This window comes from Ziziphus jujuba, chromosome 9 (genome assembly GCF_031755915.1).
Source record: "Ziziphus jujuba cultivar Dongzao chromosome 9, ASM3175591v1".
Lineage (NCBI taxonomy): Eukaryota > Viridiplantae > Streptophyta > Magnoliopsida > Rosales > Rhamnaceae > Ziziphus > Ziziphus jujuba.
Genome location: NC_083387.1, coordinates 26,869,150 through 26,887,586, shown reverse-complemented (window position 1 = coordinate 26,887,586; position 18,437 = coordinate 26,869,150). Strand labels below are relative to the sequence as shown.

Below are 18,437 nucleotides of genomic sequence, written 5' to 3'. Positions count from 1 at the left end.
TAATGACTGCAAATTCAACTGCTGAAAGATTGAAAGTGGAATGGATCCATGTAGTTCGTTAATACTTAGACCAAGTTCCAAGAAAGAAGTTGTTTGGAATTTGTGGATGTGATCAGTGAATTGGTTATATTCAAGGCTTAATGACAGCAAAGAATATAACCAATGAGGTATTGGTCCATTGAGCAAGTTATCAGATAAGTCAAGAAATTCTGAGTGCCATGAAACAGGACCAAGAAATTTATTTTTTTGGAGAATGAGGTGAAAATGAAAATTTGTGTGAATTATGACTATGAAATTGGTGGAAGCTGACCTGTAAAATTGTTGCCTGCAAGACGTAAATGAGTTGCATGTTCTAGATAATTCAGAGATGACCATGGGAACTGGCTACCAATGTTGTTTTAGGAGAGATCCATATAAATGGTCTGCGTAAGGTTAAGTAAGCAGTATAGGATATGATCCTATGAAAGTGCAGCTTTTGAGATACAACGCTTCCAAAGACTTCAAATGTCTAGTTAGACAAGGTACATCTATTAAGAATGTTGTGCCAGAAAGTCTAAATTCCCTGAGTGAACTGCTCCAATTATTATATATTTAGGCAAAAAATCTGTAAGGTTCTCATTTTCACCTAAGTAAAGCAGTTCAAGTTTTGGTAGGTGGAAAATGTTATTCGGTAAATTCCCTTGCAATCAACAAGAAAAAGGCAGTAGAGATGTCAAAGAAGATGACAAATTCATCAAAAAAATAGGTTCAACATAAGACATATCAACTTCGAACAGAGAAAGGACTCTGAGATTGGTTAAGTTTGTAACAATTCTTTTAAAGGTAGATGTCGTTAATATTAACTTTTCATGACATGAATAAAGACCAAGCGTCTGCAATTTAGAGGGGTACGAAAATTTCTGGTGGTATGTACCCTGAACGTGATTTCAAGGTGCAACGAATTGTTAAACTTACCAAACTCGGGTGGAATTTTGGAGCCTTTAAAATCAATGAATGAGATGGTTAAACTCTGGAGATAGCGAAGACGGAAAAGGCTGCTGTTAGAATAAATTATTCCATGATGACATGCCCCAAATAAGATGGAGGCCGATCACATGACCTCTCATGTTATCATACATAACTCCACTCCATGCACGGCAGTCTGTGCCATTCTCTCGAGGGCTTGTCAAAGGAGTAATATCAGGACCATCAATGTAACTATAGTCAATGGAAAATGACTTTTTTGCATTCGAGCAAAGCATGGCTCTCGTCAATGGACACAATGGAAACGAAGGAGATGGAGGAGATTTAGAGGATAGAAAGGTTAATGAAGAGACAGAGGAAGAGGAGCATATAGAAGCACGAAAACCAAGCCATCAATGTTAATATGTGAAAAGTGTAGTGAAATAAAACTAATGGTGTTACGTATACTCAAACCACTTGAAATCTGTGGGTATGCATAAGAATGCAAGTCTGAGACTAATTTGTGTGAGTAGTTTTGTGTCCGTGTATGTCAAGTAAGAAACAAGAAATCTGCCTTCCCTTCCAAATTTCTTTCTAGAAATTACACAATAACCTTTTGGATATATTTTTCCATTGTGAACGATTTTCCATATCACTTTATGACCTTTTGGATTTGTTTCCTTGGACTATCCATGGATTATATAGGGTCATGCTTGGTTAACTGGATTTGTTTCCTTGGACTATCCATGGATTATATAGGGTCATGCTTGCCAGTTAACCAAACGCCAATTTATGGCGATGGTCGACAAGTCCATAATAGATAGTTCTTAAAACCTGCATATAACACTTATCAAATGTATTTCACGAATGTTTTTATTTGAAACGGGAAAAAAAAAAAAAAATCCTTTTTTGAAGAAAAAAAAAATGTGTGAACTATATATGTACCATAGAACCGAAATAATAATATTTCAATATATAATACCAGTTTTTTACTATACAAACGAATCTACTGTATATATATATATAATTGTTGTAGCATCTTAGCTACTATATACGGAGACCTTTAGCATATGCAGTTATAGTCATCCGAAGTGTTTATGTCATTTGGTGAACTTTATGCAAAGACTTTCTAACAATTGCTCCTCCCACATTCCAAGTGTGAGTAATCAGGTGCTCCAAATCTAATCAATCAATTTGAAATTAGATGACTAATACGCAGCGACAGATGTTTTGATGAAGAAATATTATCTGTACATATGAATGATTTCCACCAAATTAAACAAGTCTAAGAAGTTGATTTCCATGTGTCCTGATTAGCAGGGCACATCCACCTTTGACTTCCACCAATTACCCTTCACCAAATGTGTTACTTTGTACATGAAGATAAGTGTTATTTCGAAGAAGTAAACAAGTAATAAAAATAACATATAAATAGTTTCAAGGGTTGAATAACACATGGGGATGAATTGCAAATTTGCAATAAAACTGAAATATAAGGAGGATAAATTATATCTTCCACAAATAAACAAAATGGCTGACGTATAAAAATGTAGAGTAGGGAACGCTATTTTTTAATTTACCATATATTTCCTTTTTCTTTTGGTTTTAAAAGATCCCCTCGCCCAACCTTCCCCTCCTTTCTCAATGGGGCAATTGGAGGGCTATTTCAAACTTCCGCTGGTGTTAATTGGTACATTAAGTTATAACACATCAGGGTCCTATGATGAGTAATTTTGGAATAAGGCTTAGCTGACTTAACTGTGGTTGAATGGTTTTAACACCCTTGGTCCACACAGTGAACATTAATCAATTGATCTTCCCACCATACACCGAAATACTCAAAGTTTATCTTTGAAAATAATTTCTTCCTTCTGTATGTAGAGAATAAAATAATATAATCATACAGGCCCTATCAACAACACCTTAGAGAGAACCCCTAGAAGCTGAAAACATCTAGACTTCCCAACATACGAAGTTTGAGGACCATTCTAATGAACAAAGAATTTGATTACCACAGTTTCATAAGGTATGAGTTCCTTCTTGCATATGAAACTGCATTCATAACTCATTACTTCAATATTGACACGAACCATTCTCTTATCTGCATTAGTCTGTATTAAAACTGACCTCACTTTCAGGAAACTAGCCTGATGTCAAAGCTCATCCAAATTAATCATGGAGTCATGACTAGACCAGTAAATTTCTCTGAGTTTTGTTTCAGGGTTAGCTTCCACTAGGTAGTCAGGGTCTTCATCCATGGCTCTGACCATGGATTCTGTTAAATCAGCCTCCCAAATGCCCAATCTACATACTTTCTTGTAAGCCTCAAAAGACACTGCTCTCAGACCCTCCGAGATCATCTCTTTTAAAGCTCCAAAAACCTCTTTGCCATTCATGACATCCAGAAAAATTGTGGATAAACCTGGTTGCCAAAAAACAACAATGGCACAGCTCTTATCAACTAACCTAACATCAAATTCTTCAGAGAAAACATCGTGTGACCTATGTAGCATGCTCTTCAGTTTTCCAGCAGTCGTTCCACTTCTAAATCCCCACAAGAGGACTAATTGCTCACAGCTGACTTTTCTTGTGTTCTTCGTCCAGACTTTGACATCCTCATCAATTCGTCGGGTGCTGGTGGAGAATTCATTGAAAACATTTGTACACTCTTCGAGAGCTGGTGGTAAAACTTCATTATCAGATACAGTAGAGCTGTGGGGAATTTTAAGTACGGAGCAGAGCTTTGCAAACAAATGGCATATTCTTACAACATTGTACCCGTGCAGTTTGCCTTCATTTTCTGTGGCTGGTAACCCCAAACAAACATGGTATACAAAAGTCAGGTAATGTGGTTAAAAGCAACCTTACAAACTTAATACAAATAACCATGGTAAATTTTTTGAAATAATTAAATATGTAAAAAAAAGTAGAATTTGGAAAGTTTACATTATTTTTCCATGAATTGAGCATGCAAGTTGAACAAGTTTTGCTCCCAAATCAACCTCAAGCAAAACCCATGCAAGCACAAACCATGTAAGCATGAATGGGTTTCCTATGTGTGTGTGTACTTGTGTGTCTTAGATAAAAACTATGAAGAATGGCTGACCTTGGTGTGGGATTTCAATATCAACTGGTGCGAAGAAATGATTATTCAGGTAGGAAATAGCGACAGGTATGTTGGTCACCTTTCGCAGAGGGCCAATAATTTGCATCAGATAGCTGACATCAAGAACAACAGGAAAAACCAACCGCAAGGAGCTTGCAAACTCATCTATGTTAGGAGGTAGAGGACCAATGAATTTTGAATGAATAAATGTAAAGTCTGCATAAAACAAAAACGTACCATAAGATGAAAAAAAAAAAAAAAAAACAAAAAAAAAAAAAAAAAAAAACAAAACAAAACAAAAGGAAGAAAGAAAGAAAAATAAATATAAATAAAAAAATAAGAGGTACAAAAAAGCAACTAGAGATACACCATTAAGAGAATTGTGTGAGACAACAGGTTTCTGTGAAGCAGAGATCAAATCGATCACCTCCCGGAAGCCACGGACCTTCTTATTTTGTTCCTCTTCTTGGCAATGAAGCTCCGTCTGATAATTAAAATGAAAAAGAGTTTTACACTAAGCTTGACCATTTCATTATCCACAAACATGGATAATTGCTCACTACCTCAAAAAAGTTCTTATCCTCTTTAGAACTAGTTAAAACCACACGGACTGCCTGTGTTCCTCCACTCTTTCCCGGTATTATTAACGGAACAAGTTCATCAGAGAACTCTCTCAACATCTGCAGTCAAACAAGGAGAGAAAAGAATAATAATTAGTTACTTGCATTAATTACACACTAGTGTACCCATAGTTGCATCAAGGGTGCTTCACATAAAGTGTCTAAACTCTAAAGCTAAATAACAACAATCTACCTCTAGTACAAGCTGCACTTGACGTTCACTGCAGACATCTACAGACATGCTTGGTCTAGATCCATAAAATTCACTGGCTGTAATAAGCTTCCTTAATGTACTCACCAGAGGATCTTCCAATGAAAAGTAAAAGACATTTCATAATATAACAGAAATGAAAAGAAGGAAAAAAACAATATGCCTTAAGAAGCATCTAATACAGCGTTTTTCTTACCATCTGTCCTTGAATTTGAACTTTTACATGAATTTTTCCAATTCTTAATCCGTGATTTAATTCTTTCAACAAAAACTGCATCGGCAACAGTAGGAGTAGAAGAAGAATTCATTTGATAAGTGATGGCAGTTGGATTCCCTATCCGAACTTTAGCTGCAGATTCTTGTACTCTAGATAAGTATGATATGCCTAAGGAATAAACAATAGGAACTCTCAGAAATCATAAGAAATGTTTCATGAAATTTCTATTAAGTAAAATTTCCAATGTTTGGTATTCATATGAGGGAAAAAAATACATTTCCTTATAATAAATTTCTACTTTTTAATCATTCGTCTGATTTCTGTAAAAATATTTATTTTATCATGCTTTTGATGAAATGATATTATTTATCATCCATTTTCCATATACACAAAATCAGTAGTTAAAGAGTCAAATGATTCAGGATAAGGCTTACCATCATATATGCAAGCATTAAAATCAAAACCTTCCTGAGCCATGGACGCCAAATAAGATGTTTGACACGAAAAACTGTAAGAAGGCATCCCTATATTCATTTCATCCCTAGGAAACAAGAGAAAGTTATATCTGCAACAAAAGACACAGAGCAAAATTACCAATCAGAATTTTTCTGTCCATAATACAAATCACTCACATTTATGAAGCATACAACCCGCACGATCTTCAATCCACTCATCCTTAGACTAACGGTCAGCATACCTTTGATTATCTTCCACGTTCAAACCAAACAAGAAACTTTTTTTCAAACACAACAATCAAATATAACTAATACCAAATCCAATTTCTCATTCCCGAACTTTTTTTTTTTTTTTTCCCAAATTTGTAAATTTATACAAGTTAAACTGTCTCTTTTGAACAAGGGCATAGAAAGCACTCATGAATGAGCAATGAGCTAGTAATCATTTACAGTAAAAGGACATTCAAACCAAACAAGAAACTGTTTTTGAAGCACAACATTCAAACCAAACAAGAAACTATTTTTGAAGCACAACATTCAAATATAACCAATACCGAGTAAAACGCAGTATCCAATTTTCTCATTACCCACAATTTTTTTTTTTTTTTCTATCAAGTTTGTAAATTCATACAAGTTCAATTTTGGCATAGAAAGCACTCACGGGTGAGCAACGAGCTTGGAATCACTTATAGTAAAAGGACAGACAGCAAACTGAAGCAGCTGGAACTTCTCGGCGGCGTACTTGGCCTTGCAATAGGCAGTCTCGGCGGTGTCGAACGGAAGGACTCGCTGCCACGGCGCCGAGAAAGAACCGGTCTTCTGCAGCGAGACGGCAATGAAGTCGGAGTCCGAGATGCGGGTCTTGATCTCCTCCAAGGACTCGGCAAAGTTGGACTTCATGACTTGCTTTACGGACCATTTGTCGTGAAGCTTGGTGCAGAGACAGCGTCTCTGTAACAGTGGTCGCAGAGACACCATGGATGGCCCTCAGCTGAAACTTCCTCTGGGCGGTACTTTCACGGCGCAATTTGTGTGCATAACTAAGCCTAAAACGTCGGGTCGTAGCTAGTTACCAATATACGACATGACGTTTTCCATTAATTACATAAATCCGTCATTAAACCTTGTTAAACGTGGTTAAAAGGAAAGTGATACATTACAGAATAAAAGATTTGTTTCACATGCCCAGTTAAAAAAAAAAAAAAGGATGTCTTTGTCTATTTAGCTTTGGTTTTAATTTTTAAATCAGTTTAATACAAAAACATACTTTCTAATCCTACTAAATCTTCTCATTTGGTATGTTTCCAATCAAAGGAAGGGCATAAAAAGTAAATTGTTACACTTTTTATTAATTAGTACAAGGGATTACATATTATATACATTTTGTTTCTTAATGAGAAAAAACTGAACTTCTGTTGGGTAGCCTTTTATCTTTATTCCCCTCCTCACAGCAAGCCAAGCAACATACATGGTTAATAACATAGTGAAACTTTTAGGCTTAAAAAAAATATATATATATATATATATATATATACATGGTTACTTTTACAAATTCAACTGACAAAATTTTACAACTATACTAGGGTGATAGAACAATATACACTAAAAATAGTTTGAATAAAAAAAAAATTAAATGTTAAAATGTAATCAAAGTTTCTAAACTGTTATATCACAAATTATACAATACATTTTTATAGCTTTGATCAAGTGGGAAAAAAAAAAGCTTTAATTTTTTATTTAAGCACTTATCTATCTATAACAGAAACATTTATTTGTATTTTTATTTATTTATTTTTAGGATCAGGCCCAAAGGAAAAAAGGGGAAAAGACAGAAAAAGGAAAATGAGGATGTAGGGTAAGGGACAGGTACACAAATAGGCCCATATAAAAAAAGGAAGGGTATGCCAGTCCAAGAAGAAAACGGGCCCCCAAAACGGTAGAATACGTGGTGTTATGTTAAAGGTTTTGTGTGTGTGTGTGTGTGTGTGTGTGTGTGTGTGTGTGTGCGTGCGTGCGTGCAGCTTCCCCTACCGTCCTCGGCTTTCATGTAATTTTCCAAAATAGAAATAGAAATAGAAATAGAGAGAGAGAGAGAGAATTAGGGCATAATTTCATATTTCTATCATTTCTATGATATAGAGAGTCCATTATATATGCCAAACGCACCCTCTCTCTCCACCATCTCCGGCCGGCGAAGATTTCTTCTTCTTCGTCTTCTTTTCTTTCACCACTCCATCCACCCTCCTTCGCCATCTTCTTTTTGCCTCCTCAAGGTTCGCTTTTCTCTTTTTCCTTCTTTTAGGGTTTCTTCTTCTTCATTTTTATATTTTTACTTATGTATGTATGTATTTATGTGCTTGTGCTTGTTGGATGTATTTATTTTCCATCTGAACTTCACGATGCTTTGATTATCAATTTTCTGATGCATATTCTTCTCCAATTGAGTATCTGATCATGAACTTAAAGCTTATGCTTCTCCATATTCCTGTTGATTTTTTTTTTAATTTTTTTTTTTTTGGGTCGTTTCTGTTTGATCGTTTTCGTTTCATGGTTTTTTTTTTGGATTGGGCAAGTGTTTGGTAGATTGAGCAAGTTACGAGGTTAAAAGTTTCTGGAAATTTATTATTATTTTAGTGAATCGATAGTGGAGATACTGTTTGTGTATATGTGTTGGCCTTCCAGATGGTTAAGCTTGGCCAAGTTATATTGGATATTTGTATCTGAGGTTCTATCATAATTTTCTTTCTTCCTCACTTTCTTTTTTTTTTTCTTTTTTTTTTTAAATGTTTAGGTACTTGATTGTTCGTCATCATATGGGTTTCTTAAGAAATTATGTTAGTCTAGGATTATTTTTTTTTTTTTTTTATTTTAAGGGATGCGAGGTTATTAATAAAGTATGTTTTAAGAAAGAAACGTTTTTGAATAACCTCATGTATAAGTTGGATCAAGCAATGTCATGTCTGTGATGGTAGTTGTCTGAGTTTACTTTTAACTTATAAATATTTTCAGCATGTTTATTGTTCTTTGAAAGCACTTTGATGCTAAAGCTTGGCATGTGCTGAATATTTAGTTCATTCGTTGGATTATAGACACTTATGGTAGGAGTCATGTTCTTAAGTCTTATGATTAATTAGTATGGTGCTCTGAAACATATCTCTTCCTTTAAGCTTGAATGCTTCTACTGATGTTATAATGTTATTACTGAATTAATTAAACTTCCTACTTAAGCCTCTGTTATTTTAGAACAGAAAGAAGACCATGAAAATGGTAAAGCATACTTGAATGGCATTTGAATAATGTTAAGTGACTGTCTTAAGCATAACTTCGTTATTCTTGTGATTTATGGCTTGAGAAATTGCTATATGTACGGTTTCTGCATAACATGCAGCTTTAGCATATTTTTCTGATTGTGTGGCAACATTTACTAAGCTTGTTATATGGCATGGTATACCATAGAGATAGATTGTTAGACTTCATCAAAACACCACTACTTAAAGAACAATAATGTTAAACCTATGTTTTTGGTGAAAGGCATAAGAAATCATCATTGAATTATTATTTTGATGTGGTTATTCAATTGTTTATTGAACATTTTTAGGCTCTTCATTATTCCTGTGAACTGGCCAACTTAGTGGTAGCTACAACTTGTGGCCAAATGCTTACCGGTTTGAACCTATGCTCTTTATCACCAATATAATACCGTATTGTTTGTCTTTTATAATATACTAACCTGCCTTTGATGGTAATTCCTGCTGTTTCAGATATGGTATACCATGTGCTTAATCACTTTTGCATGAATTATTCTGAAAGAAGTTTGTTTGTTTTTTCAGTGTGGACCTTGTTGCCAGGGCATTGAACTAAGCAAAACCTTTCCCGGATACTGAATTTAGTGGTTATATTATTCTTCATCTTAGAGGTTTCATAACCATAATGGGTGTCCAGTCCAAATTTCAGCTTATTTCCTACTCACAAGAAATTGTTGATGGAAAGCCAATCCATGTTTCTTCAAATTGCCTTCCCATCAAGGCCTTGAGGTTTGAACCAGCTGGGCGTGCCTTCCATTCTGCTGCTATCAAACTTCTTGGTTGTGTGCAGGAAGCTGAGGATGGTGAAGATCAGAAACCGGCAGGTGATAAGGAGCAGCAATATCTGCCATCATTTGATTCTTATAGCAGTAAAGGTAAAAAGAAATCTGGTGCTGAAGGCAAGCAACAAGATCATTATGCATTATTGGGTTTGAGCCATTTGAGATATCTTGCTACTGAGGAACAGATAAGAAAGAGCTATCGTGAGACTGCCTTGAAGTATCATCCTGACAAACAGGCTGCTCTTCTTCTTGCTGAGGAAACCGAAGCTGCCAAACAAGCAAAGAAGGATGAGATAGAGAGCCACTTTAAGGCCATCCAAGAAGCATATGAAGTGTTAATGGATCCTACAAAGAGAAGACTTTATGACTCCACTGATGAGTTTGATGACGAGGTTCCGACGGACTGTGCCCCACAAGACTTCTTCAAGGTGTTTGGTTCGGCTTTTATGAGGAATGGCCGCTGGTCAGTTAGCCAACCTGTTCCTTCATTAGGTGATGATAAAACCTCATTAAGTGAAGTAGATAGTTTTTATTACTTTTGGTATAGTTTTAAAAGCTGGAGAGAGTTTCCACATGCTGATGAATTTGATCTTGAGCAAGCTGAGTCTCGTGATCATAAGAGGTGGATGGAGAGACAGAATGCAAAACTTTCAGAAAAGGCTAGAAAGGAAGAATATGCAAGGATCCGTTCTCTTGTAGATAATGCTTATAAGAGAGATCCAAGGATACTAAGGAGAAAAGAAGAGGAGAAAGCTGAGAAACAGAGGAAAAAGGAGGCCAAATACCTCGCAAAGAAATTGCAGGAGGAAGAAGCAGCCAGGGCTGCTGAAGAGGAGAAACGCCGGAAGGAGGAGGAAGAAAGGCGAGCTGCAGAAGCAGCATTACAGCAGAAGAAGGTGAAAGAGAAAGAGAAGAAACTATTACGTAAAGAGCGAACTCGTCTTCGGACACTTTCAGGGCCTGTGACATCACAGCATTTGCTTGATCTCTCTGGGGATGATGTTGAAAGTCTTTGTATGACACTTGATATTGATCAACTTAGGGACATATGTGACAAGATGGAGGGCAAAGAGGGGCTGGAGCTAGCAAAAGTTCTTAAAGATGCGCGTGGATATAGTAATGATTTGGAAAGTAAAAAGGAAGATAAGAAGAAAACTGAGCAGCCCAATGGATCTGTGCAGACTAATGGAAGTACCCCTTTGAACAGCTCCGCGAAGAAGGAAAAACCTTGGGGCAGAGAAGAGATTGAGCTTTTGAGAAAAGGAATGCAGAAATATCCAAAAGGAACATCTCGGAGGTGGGAAGTTATTTCAGAGTACATTGGTACTGGAAGATCTGTGGAAGAAATATTGAAGGCAACCAAAACAGTACTTCTTCAGAAACCTGATTCTGCCAAAGCTTTTGATTCATTTCTCGAAAAGAGGAAGCCTGCACCCTCTATTGCATCTCCCCTCACTACTAGGGAGGAAATAGAAGGGGTCTCAACTCCTCAGAAGAGTGAAAACAATTCTGTGCAGACAGACATTCCACAAGATTCTGCAAACAAGAGTGCAAACGACCAGAGTCCTAATGATACAAATGCTGATGGGGTATCTTCTAGTTCGGAGCAAGATGTGTGGTCTGCTGTACAAGAAAGAGCCCTGGTTCAGGCTTTGAAAACCTTTCCGAAGGATGCCACTCAGCGATGGGAGCGAGTTGCTGCTGCAGTTCCAGGTAAGACTGTGAATCAATGCAAGAAAAAGTTTTCATTGTTGAAAGAGAACTTCAGAAACAAGAAAAATGCTGTTTAGTTTGCTCTTGAGGTTGCTTCTGACGTTGCATGAAAATAGATAGATGCACTCGAGTTCTTGATGAAATTCTCTTTCTGAGCATCTGTTTTTTTAATATTAAATTCTTTGAAGCTACGAATTTATGAAGCTACATATAGTTATAAATCAGAGTAGTTACTTGTGCCGGTTGCTGCCATCCGGATTTTGATGTAATGCCGTTATAGGTTTATAGCTAATTTGGAAGAGGGAGATCTATTTTGAGTTAGTTTTCCATGAGTATGATTTGTACTACAGTATCCCAGTTTAATTACATTCTAATGGGAGATATGATGGCCCAATTTAAAGATGGAATTAAAAGAGAGAACAAGTGAAAATCAGTTGATAGTTTGTGGCTTGATTGGCTGAATTAATCTTCATTTTGTTGCCAAAAATATGATAATGTTGGTCGGCATTTATTGTAGTTGCACCAAGTCGAGCTCGTTGAATATCGTGAACGTAAACTGAAAGGATTGTCTTTCAGCTGTCTGGTACTAGAAATAATTGTCAAAGTACCGAGTTTCTTCTCATTGTAGCCAAAATAGGCAACCAAGTAGTTCTTTTTTTATTTATTCATTTATTTTTTATTTTCTTATTAGGGGGCTAAGAATCAAGTTAGAGTGTAAAAGGTATCTGGCCGAAGTATTTAACAAACCAAATATATTTCTCATCAGCCTGCTGAAAACAAACCGACAAAAAAAAAAAAAAAACAAAAAGACCTGGAACGAAGCACCTTATCCGTAACCAGAGTTAATAAATTTAACAGTTAAAAAGGTTAAATCACATTAAAATTTAAACAATTATCTACCCATCAGGTTGGTTTGTCAAAAACATTTGTTAAATTTTTTTTTATTTTTTTTTTATCATTATTATTTTTTGGGGGAATGACATTTGTCAAATACGTTGGAGTAAAAAGGACCCCTCGAATAAATGGCATAAGATGCTAACATTGATTTTATGGGTTTGCATTGCAGCAAGGTTTTCTCCTTGTGCGAAAGTAGCAAATTCTAAGATATGCTCAACTATGGGTGGGTAAAATGATGCATTCACATTCAAGGAAACTCTTGCTACTGTTGCTTTAAAACCAAATTATTATTCAGTTCATGTTTAAATATCATATAGCCATGCAAATTAATCATACATTGTGAGCCTTCTTTTTTCTTATTCTTATTGATAATCAGGCAGGCACTTCTTTCTTTCCTTCGCTGTGTTACTGATAATCCGGTAGGCACTCTATTGTAACTGACATATTTGGTTTATATTGGTTGTCCGGCCAAAAACCGGCTGTAAAAATCCAATGCCTCTCGTGGCTTGTATTCCGGAACAGTATGTCCAGCTCCCTGCAACCAATTCAATAATCATAACTTAAATTATAAGAACGCTAAAATTAACATACAAAATTTATTAAATCTCTTTTTTTTTTTTTTTTTTCCTCCTCCTTTACTAAAATTTATTTAGTCGAATTGCGAGTTTAAGGACCTTTATGGTTACAAAGGTGAGGTTGTATTCATAACCCTGGATAAACCTGCAACCAATGATGTCAAAGAATCAATAACAAGCGAAATTGGCGTTTCATTGATGTAATGAAATTTCACGAGACAAACTATTGAATTCTAAAGAAGTTGCAAACATAGTTTTCCTTAGAGAAATTACCCGGCAACTTGTCCATTGGAATTCCAAGGTCTCCATTCATCCACAATATTATAACCAACTGATCTTGTCCATGCTTCACTACCAGTGTATGGAACACACATATCATGATCGCCACTGCAAGAAACAAGAACAGGAATTCACATCGGTTCTAAAAGTTAGCAAATGTTACAAATATCGTTTGCTTGAAGTATAATAATGGTCATTGCTAAGTTCCAATTTAATCCATTCCATGCTTGGAACCAAAATTTTAGTAACCATTCCTGTCATACTGTAAATCATCTAGCAGTTTTCAACTTGACATACACTTTACAGAAGCTCCCTTCGCATATCACTTATTAGGCTAGTTGTAAGACAGTGGATGCATGACCAGTATGAAGCAGCTAATAGTTCCATTATTCATATTTCCATCGTAAATCATGTTTGCTTTCCTTTTCCTTTCTTGAGAATAATTACACAAACTTCTGGTTTTTTAACCACAGGATCTGACTCAGAGAAAGAACACTACAATCTTACAGAGACCATTTCAACTCATACAACTGAGAAACTTGGAACATTTTTCTTCTAATTGTTTTTTTCCCTTTCATATTTAAATTTTTATTGTATTCATGGAGAACTGAAAAATAAAACAAAAAACAAAGTCTCTTAACAATCACTGGTACAATCAATGAGATTTACCTGTATATAAGTGCCCGATATCCCCTGGAAGTAAGGTTCTTGTGGTAATTGATCATACTCCCAGCATCATGACTAAAAACAATGTTGCCTGTACACAACTCCCAAGGACCAATTATGCTTTCCTATTGCGCAACAAGAAACATATAATTAGTGCATTCCCAGTCTCTTGGATCCAACAAATTTCCGATTATGATTAAAGTAATTATATGAAATCCTTTACCTCTTCCGCATGAATTGCTTTCCTAACTGTTTCATCATTCAACCATGCAGTTGCAACTTCATCATCCTACAGGCGACAAAATTTTTAGGAGCATCATATGAAACAAATTACAACAGAATGAAATAAACCACAGAACTAATTAATCACATTTGTAAATAAGTGATTGACTTTGTTTTTTTTTTTTTTTTTTTTTTTTTTTTGGTAAATAAGTGATTGACTTTGTTGATCCTGGAATCATGACAACTTCAAATCTGCAAGGAGCTGAGGAAATTAAAAGGAAGGATGAAGAAAAATCAAAGCAATAGCAACCTAAACAACTTACGGTACATGGGACAGTCTGGCCGTTAAGAAGCTGTGGCCAAGTTGGAACAATTCCATCTCTAACAGGAGCTCTAAAAGGCCAGGCACGACCGAACATTCTTGTTCTTACAGCAAGTGGCCTTTCAGTCTCACCTAACCGTCGGAAGCTGGATGGCAGTTTTAATTCAATAGTTGGAGTCTCCCATATGCTTGGGTCGTGATAACATGGTTCTAGGATGTCATATATGTTCAGTCCTTCTATGTCCTGTGATTAAAATGAATTTTTAAGTTGACCAAAGAACATATTATCCACATTATCCAAATTAATCTATTCACATTCAGTATAATTTGTTACCTCGTCAACTTTTGCAAGCTTGTTCTGACAACTTTCAATGGCTGAATTATAAAAGTTTCCATTACATTCATTAGTAACCTCCTGTAAAACATAGCATGAATTATCAGAGCTGTGATTTAGGGGGAGAAAACAAAAAGGAACTCTGGAAAGGCATAAGAACAGACTCTACTATAAGTTTTAGCTCCTGGAAAAAAAAAAATTGCAAATTACAAGGTAAAATCATTGTTATTTGGGTTGAATAACACATATTAGCATTAGATAGAATGCTTAATGCTAAAGAAACATTTTGCACCTACCTCAAACAGGTCATCTGATATCAGTCCCATTCCATGTGCAAATGGAACCAAAGCATTGCCATCAATCACATCATCAGTAACTCCATTGCCCACCAAATAACCCTGCATGTAATGACTTTAGATTCAAGCAATATATTTGAAAATTTAACAAAGGTAAGAAGCGATTGGATACCTTGAAGTTGAGTATGGGCTTTGCACCTGCATCAAGTCCTGCCAAAGATCCAGAGTCGAGCTTTTAGCTTTGATTTCAACATTAGTTTAAATATGTCGAAGCAAAAACAATCAGTTTAAATATTAGAAGAACTCTTTAGTTCTATGCATTATTAGTAGTTATGAGTCATAAAGAATACCTTTGACTACTTCATAAGCTAGAGTTGGCACATAAATTCCAGCATATGACTCTCCAGCAATAAAAAATGGATTGGAGACAAACTCCGGGTACAATTCAAACCACTGGAAGCAATTTGCATATCCATTATTATAATCGGAGACAGGAAAATTAGCAATGCAATTAGTATGCTAACTTCAAAGTCAGTTCCCCTTTTACCTTCAGAAGAAATGTATGGCTATCAGAAGCAGTCTTTAAATCGCCAGTTCTGTAGTCAGTTCTGTTTTTTGAGTAAGAAAACCCCACACCAGCAGGAGAATCCAAATATATAACGTTGGATACCTATTATATGAAGCATAACCCTATTGTCAGGTGAGGATATTCTTGAATAACATTCCTCATATGATATTATACATAAAAGGCTTTTTTTTTTTTTTCCTTCCTTAAACTTTCAAAATTAAGTTTTAAAGTTCCAACCTTAGACCAGCTGTATGGATTAAGGTGCAATTGGGGAAGGCTTCCCTCAGTCTTTGCCGCTTCAAAATTGAATGGGCCTGTAAACATGATGGAATTGAAGGACCCATTAAATTTTAATGACAATTAAGCAGTGCCCAGTGAGTTAGAAAGCATAAAAAGTACTTCAGACAGATTCAAGAACTACTAAATCCAGGCCATCTTAAGTAAACTCAAAATCCAAAAACTTAGCACACTTCTTACAGGAAACAATATGGAAAGGGAATGGTTTAAATATAAACGTCTTCTCTCATAATCCTGAAAACAAATAAATACTCGAATTCAATTATATTGGAATTTGGGATATCGGATTCGGCAAACTTAGAGGAAGAAGACAAAATATATACACCGGCTCTGTTGGTCAGTGATGTCTTTTTCATGAGTCTCCATTATCACAAGAATATTTAACACTTCTTACAAACCCACATATGAAAATGTTTGATTAGATGGAGATTAATTTCGCTTTACTAGATTGATCGGAACTTATAACAGATAAAATGAACAAATATAACAACTCAAAAATGCAAATACCATGCTCATAAACGAATCCATCAAAGCTGGAGCATCCAGGTCCACCATTAAGCCAAAGAACCACTGGGTCCTCCGTCGGCTTTCTCTCTGATTCAACGAAATAATAGAACAGATTCCTCCCATGGTTTTCATCAATTGTCACATACCTTCAAACGCAACAACCCATTACAGAAAAACCCACCAAGATCGCATTTTGTTAACATAAAACCCAAAAAAAAAATCAAATTTGACCAAAATTTGGAAACAAAAACAAATGGGTATTAATAATTACTATCCACTTACCCAGAGTAGTGTTTTGAAGGAAAAGTGCCAGTGAAACCAGGAAGCTGAGTAACTAGAGCAGCTTCGGGAGCTGATTGAGTTGGTACTACAAAACCCAGGAACAAGCAAGCTATGGACCCCAAAACTAATCCTCTGTAGAAGATAAGACTGGTCTCAGCCATGGCTTCTCTCTGACTCTGATTAAATGAAGCAGTAAGACAGAATCCAATAAATCATATCAAACACAGTTAAAATAGACAAGCACTCTATTTATATGGATTCCCATAAAGTGTTTATACCAAATATAGAATGCAACTTGCTGATAGGCGTTGCTTCCAAGCCAAGAGAAAGAGAGACTGGAAAGGAGAGAGAGAGAGACGCACACACACAGAGTCACTGAGAGGGGTAACAAATTGTGCTTTTGTAGTGCAATTCATCAAACAAACAAAAAAAAAAAGACCAGAAAAAGGTGATAAAATGATGATGGTCAATGGGTAACAAACTGGTTAAGGTAAGGTTTAGTAAGGCCCAATAGCTGCATTACACGTTAATAGTAGAATGCTTATTTGGTATACTCGCATGTGAGTCACCATAGCCGTATGAAGACAAAGTATTCAGGTATAACAGTTGTATCACGTCAGTAGGGTACCACGAGTGTGTGTTGAGTGTAATACTGTGTCGCAATTATAACTGAACCAATAAAGATGTGAAATAATATTGTCACACAAAGCTTGTGAATTTTATATCCAATAAAAATTTGTACTCCTATATTATTGCATTTTATAATATTAAAATTCTATTTTTGGAAATTTGTACGATTAGAACTACACTAACAAAAAACAACTACATTTCATAGTTTAAGATGAAAAACATGCTACAAAAGGTTGATAGCCACCCTATTACCATGATAGAATAAAAATAGTTTCTCCCCAAAAAAATGATAGAATAAAAATAGTTTGTACACAATTTATTATTATTATTATTTTGGGAAGTCTATGTTTTAGACTTAGACATGACAATTCAATACCGTGTATTATATATAGTTTTTTTTTTTTTCCCCTCTGAAAAGATAAAAAATTTTATAAACAATTCTATATACTATGTCATTATTATAAAAAATAAAAATAAAAAAGCCAATTCCATATATTATGTCACTATTATAAAAATTAAAAAAAAAAGGCTATGTACATGTCATGCATTCTATACAATAATTTAAATAAGTTTTTATTTTCTTATAAAAAAATTAATTAAGTTTTTTTTTTCTTTTTTGTAAGATAAATAAGTACTTTTTTAAGTGTTGGATTATTGACATTGTTAGTGATTAATTTAATTTGTACACAATGATGTACTGCGCAGTACCATAATGGTACAATAAAATTAATTGACAAGTTATCACAAAATAAATAAATAAATAAAATTGAAAAGTTTGACTGAGGAAGTGAGCAGCCATTTGATGGGTTTTCCACTTGAAGGGTGTCATTCTCATCAAGAATGACTTTTTTCTTAGCAAAGTCTCATCAAGAATAGCTTTTGATTCTGGAATGAGAATGATAGTATGAATAACTGAACTTTTACTCACAGCAAAAGAAGTAAGATTAATAGAAAATGAGCTTTTACACCAAGCTACTTTGGTCCTATTAGAATACGCACGTGTTTTACCACCTAAAAATATTTGTACTTTCTTCAGCAAAAAGTTTGGATCCTATTGTGAAAGATTTTCGCAAAATCTGAAAATCTATCTAATTATTATTAATTTGAATTTCACCAAGCACTTACATTACTAATATTAAATATCTAAATATTTTAATTACCAAGTAAAGTGACAGAATATTTACCCCAAAAAAAAAAATTAACTGACAGAA

The 18,437-nt window shown here is 35.2% G+C and overlaps 3 protein-coding genes across 5 annotated transcripts; 1 reads left to right on the top strand and 2 right to left on the bottom strand.

Moving 5' to 3' along the window:
- Positions 1–2,729: 2,729 nt before the first annotated feature.
- On the bottom strand, positions 2,730–6,603 carry LOC107427712 (poly(A)-specific ribonuclease PARN-like). Of its 2 annotated transcripts, none has more exons than XM_048481412.2 (8): positions 6,213–6,603; positions 5,531–5,661; positions 5,076–5,264; positions 4,862–4,974; positions 4,612–4,728; positions 4,418–4,532; positions 4,049–4,264; positions 2,730–3,742 (listed from the first exon to the last, which is right to left on the bottom strand). In XM_048481412.2, the coding sequence occupies exons 1-8, from the start codon at positions 6,527–6,529 to the stop codon at positions 3,096–3,098; spliced, it is 1,845 nt and encodes a 614-aa protein (XP_048337369.2). In that variant the 5' UTR covers positions 6,530–6,603; the 3' UTR covers positions 2,730–3,095. The 2 variants fall into 2 exon arrangements, with proteins under 2 accessions (XP_048337369.2, XP_015893574.3); XM_016038088.4 differs by having other exon boundaries at positions 2,730–3,748; positions 6,213–6,602.
- Positions 6,604–7,588: 985 nt separating this feature from the next.
- On the top strand, positions 7,589–11,791 carry LOC125424379 (uncharacterized). 2 transcript variants are annotated; one of them, XM_060820265.1, is made up of 3 exons: positions 7,589–7,824; positions 9,150–9,216; positions 9,382–11,791. In XM_060820265.1, exon 3 carries the CDS (start codon positions 9,482–9,484, stop codon positions 11,426–11,428), a length of 1,947 nt encoding a protein of 648 aa, XP_060676248.1. In that variant the 5' UTR covers positions 7,589–7,824; positions 9,150–9,216; positions 9,382–9,481; the 3' UTR covers positions 11,429–11,791. The 2 variants fall into 2 exon arrangements, with proteins under 2 accessions (XP_060676248.1, XP_048317661.2); XM_048461704.2 differs by lacking the exon at positions 9,150–9,216 and having other exon boundaries at positions 7,590–7,824.
- Positions 11,792–12,470: 679 nt separating this feature from the next.
- LOC107427732 (serine carboxypeptidase-like 20) lies at positions 12,471–17,035 on the bottom strand. The gene is made up of 15 exons (XM_016038113.4): positions 16,875–17,035; positions 16,597–16,772; positions 16,315–16,460; positions 15,748–15,824; positions 15,490–15,612; positions 15,293–15,395; positions 15,115–15,152; positions 14,943–15,044; positions 14,647–14,727; positions 14,314–14,556; positions 13,992–14,057; positions 13,772–13,893; positions 13,097–13,210; positions 12,923–12,968; positions 12,471–12,783 (listed from the first exon to the last, which is right to left on the bottom strand). The coding sequence occupies exons 1-15, from the start codon at positions 17,010–17,012 to the stop codon at positions 12,700–12,702; spliced, it is 1,659 nt and encodes a 552-aa protein (XP_015893599.3). The 5' UTR covers positions 17,013–17,035; the 3' UTR covers positions 12,471–12,699.
- Positions 17,036–18,437: the final 1,402 nt, after the last annotated feature.

Bases quoted from the DNA above. Each gene is read 5' to 3' on its own strand.
- LOC107427712 (XM_016038088.4), bottom strand. From the start codon at position 6,529: ATGGTGTCTCTGCGACCACTGTTACAGAGACGCTGTCTCTGCACCAAG. The intron at 5,265-5,530 runs GTAAGCCTTATC...TTTATTCCTTAG, and splicing joins TAATGCTTGCATATATGATG to GCATATCATACTTATCTAGA. The intron at 4,533-4,611 runs GTAGTGAGCAAT...TTTAATTATCAG, and splicing joins AGGATAAGAACTTTTTTGAG to ACGGAGCTTCATTGCCAAGA.
- LOC125424379 (XM_060820265.1), top strand. From the start codon at position 9,482: ATGGGTGTCCAGTCCAAATTTCAGCTTATTTCCTACTCACAAGAAATT.
- LOC107427732 (XM_016038113.4), bottom strand. From the start codon at position 17,012: ATGAATTGCACTACAAAAGCACAATTTGTTACCCCTCTCAGTGACTCT. The intron at 15,396-15,489 runs GTAAAAGGGGAA...AATTGCTTCCAG, and splicing joins GCCATACATTTCTTCTGAAG to TGGTTTGAATTGTACCCGGA. The intron at 13,894-13,991 runs GTAAAGGATTTC...GTTGCGCAATAG, and splicing joins AAGCAATTCATGCGGAAGAG to GAAAGCATAATTGGTCCTTG.